Source organism: Myotis davidii, unplaced genomic scaffold (genome assembly GCF_000327345.1).
Source record: "Myotis davidii unplaced genomic scaffold, ASM32734v1 scaffold170, whole genome shotgun sequence".
Classification (NCBI taxonomy): Eukaryota; Metazoa; Chordata; class Mammalia; order Chiroptera; family Vespertilionidae; genus Myotis; species Myotis davidii.
The window spans coordinates 2,182,217-2,185,033 of NW_006282528.1; the positions used below are offsets into that span (position 1 = coordinate 2,182,217).

General features: G+C 64.6%; 1 protein-coding gene across 1 annotated transcript in view; it reads right to left on the reverse strand.

Annotated features, from left to right (window-relative positions):
* Positions 1 to 2,817, reverse strand: part of EVA1C (eva-1 homolog C (C. elegans)) — a gene marked incomplete at its 5' end in the record, with an annotated part of 16,393 nt that overhangs the window by 13,057 nt on the left and 519 nt on the right. Inside the window, 2 exons of the mRNA XM_015560266.1 lie at positions 5 to 34; positions 2,579 to 2,702. Coding sequence (XP_015415752.1) covers positions 5 to 34; positions 2,579 to 2,702 — 154 coding nt within the window. The remainder of the gene's footprint in view (positions 1 to 4; positions 35 to 2,578; positions 2,703 to 2,817) is intronic.

The window sequence follows — 2,817 nt, forward strand, 5'->3', positions numbered from 1 at the left end:
TGGCCCTCGCACACCGTCTTGTTTTTCAGTTCATCTGGGGCAGACACAAAACCGGGGCGTCGTCAGCTCGCGGGGATCCCAGGCCCCCACCCTCGGGGCCACCTGCGCGACCCTCATGGAGTCCCCTCCACGGCCGTGGGCCCGGTAGGTGCTGCGGCCAGCGGTCTGACCCGGGGCCGCCACGCCAGGGACGGACAAGCCCTGTTTTCACCATTTAGGGTTTTTTTTCAATTGTGTACTGGATCGGGCCAAAGGTCAAATGTTTTCCTGACTCGGGTTGCAATGGAGCTACTGGGAGGCTCCCGGCCGAGGAGGCCTCACGGAGGCCTGAGCGGCAAACACCGGGCCCTGGGCCGCGGGACCTCCGAGACCTGAAGCGGATGAAGCTTAAGGCCCCACAGGAGCACGAAAGAACGTGATTCCGAACATAAACCCCACTTTCTTTTTTATACAGACAGTGTGTTTTTATTGATTTCAAAAAGGGAAAGGGAGAGGGAGAGAGAGAGGGAGAGAGAGACATCAATGATGAGAGAGAATCACTGATCAGCTGCCTCCTGCACGTCCCCCACTGGGGATCGAGCCTGCAACTCGGGCAGGTGCCCTGACCGGGAATCGAACCTGGGACCCGTCAGTCCACAGGCCGACGCTCACCCACTGAGCCACACCACAAAGGGCTGAACACCGGCTTCGAGGCGGGCGCCCTCCCAGCCCGGAAAACACCCAAAAATGTGAAGAATGCTTCCCGGGGCAGAGCGGGCGGGAGGGAGGGCAGGAGAGGGCAGGATGCCAACCCGGCCGATCTCAGAACCTGGAGCTGCTTCCAGGATGGGCCCCTTCCCGCACCTCCTCCCGGCCTCCTCCAGAATGTTCTAAGTGAGAAGTTCTGTTCTGAAGGCACCACCTCCCCGAAGTTCAAGGCCGTTCACGAGCGGCAGCCCGGCCAGCCAGGCTCTCCCAGGTAACGCTACACCCGCGGGGGGCCTCCAGCGATCACCCCGATTACGGGCACATCGCCTCCTAGACTGGGGGCCGGGGTGTCCGACTGGCGGGGTGACGGTGTGTCACGCTGACTCACCCTGTTCCTCGGGAAGGTGCTGTCACCGTCGCCCGAGAGTGACATTTCTGGTTCTCAGGACCGTGGGGCCACGGACATAACGGCTCCTTTTCTAGGAGAGCGAGCGCTCGTCTCACAGGAGGGGAGCGCTCACCGGCCGCGGGTTGGACAGGCGCTGGCGGCACCGGCCCCCACGGGCCCGGGAGGAGGCGGAGCCAAGACTCTGACTCGAAGGACAACAGCAACCCGGCCGGCCAGTGCGGCTCAGTGGTTGGACATCAACCCAGGAACCAGGAGGTCACGGTCCGATTCACGTCAGGGCACAGGCTGGTTGTGGGCTCGATCCCCAGGGGGGGAGGCGGGCAGGAGGCAGCCGATCCATGATGTTCTCTCCTCAATGTTTATCTCTATCCCTCTCCCTTCCTCTCTCTCTAAAAATCAATGAAAACATATATTTTTTAAAGGAAAACAGCACAAATGCTCCGCACGGAGCTACCGGTGAGAGGCCAGTGCGTGCGACGCGGCCCGGCCTCGGGACCTGCCGGGTGCGGATGTGTCGTCACCGCCGCCGTTCACGCCCCAGTGCGGGCGAGAGGACCGCGCAGCCCGTGTTTCAGTCGCTTCTAGAGTTTTAAATTCTTACAGGCAGCGCACCCCGCTGCTGCCTGCGCCCAGGCCAGACCGTACCCCACCCTCCCAGCCACGCGCATGTCCCTGCCTTTCAGCCATTCACACCGAGTCCTGGGGCCTGAGGGCGGTTCCCATCACTGCCGGAGCCCACACGGCAGCTACACAGCAGCCGGGCCCTGGGAACAGGCCCTGAGTCAGGAGCACCTGCCACACGGGGGGGCGGGAGCAGAAAAAAAAACCGCCTGCCCAGGCTGCAGCCACGCCCCTGGGCCCGGAAGCACAGGCCGCCTTCTCGTTCGGGCAGGACTCCCCGACAGGAGCGCTGGTCCCGCATCTGCCCGAGACCCACAGCATCAGGGCAGCTGGGTGCAGAGTGGGCAGGCTTTCCAAACGCAGGCAGTCAGCACACATGTGGATGTGGGCACGGTCAGCATGCACGTGGGCACAGGCATGGGTCAGCACGCACAGGGACACGGGCACGGTCAGCACGCATGTGGACGCGGGCACAGTCAGCACGCACATGGGCACGGGCACTGGCATGGGTCAGCACGCACAGGGACACGGGCACGGTCAGCACGCATGTGGACGCGGGCACAGTCAGCACGCACATGGGCACGGGCACTGGCATGGGTCAGCACGCACAGGGACACGGGCACGGTCAGCACGCATGTGGACGCGGGCACAGTCAGCACGCACATGGGCACGGGCACTGGCATGGGTCAGCACGCACAGGGACGCACCTGGCTGTGAACTCACACTCGCACCCACACAAGCCCACACCCAAGGAAAAGCCGGAAGGAGGGCCCACATCCCACCCAGGCGTGTTTCCACGTGAGCTGAGGCCCACGGCACGTGGGTGGAGGCCCCGGAGCCGGCGGTCCCGCGGGCACTTACTCGGCTGGCACTTGAAGGACACCAGGAGGAATTTGCTGCTCCCTGGACAGAGGTCCGGCCCGAACACCCGGCTGTTGACCAGGAGGCGGCAGGCGCGCTGGTCCTGGCACTCGTCCAACACCTTCTGGCAGAGGAGACGACAGGCTGGTGACCGGCGGCTGCGGGGCCACAGCTGGGCCGGGCCGGGGCTCGGGGGGGGCACAGCTGGGCCGGGCCGGGCTCGGGGGGGGCACAGCTGG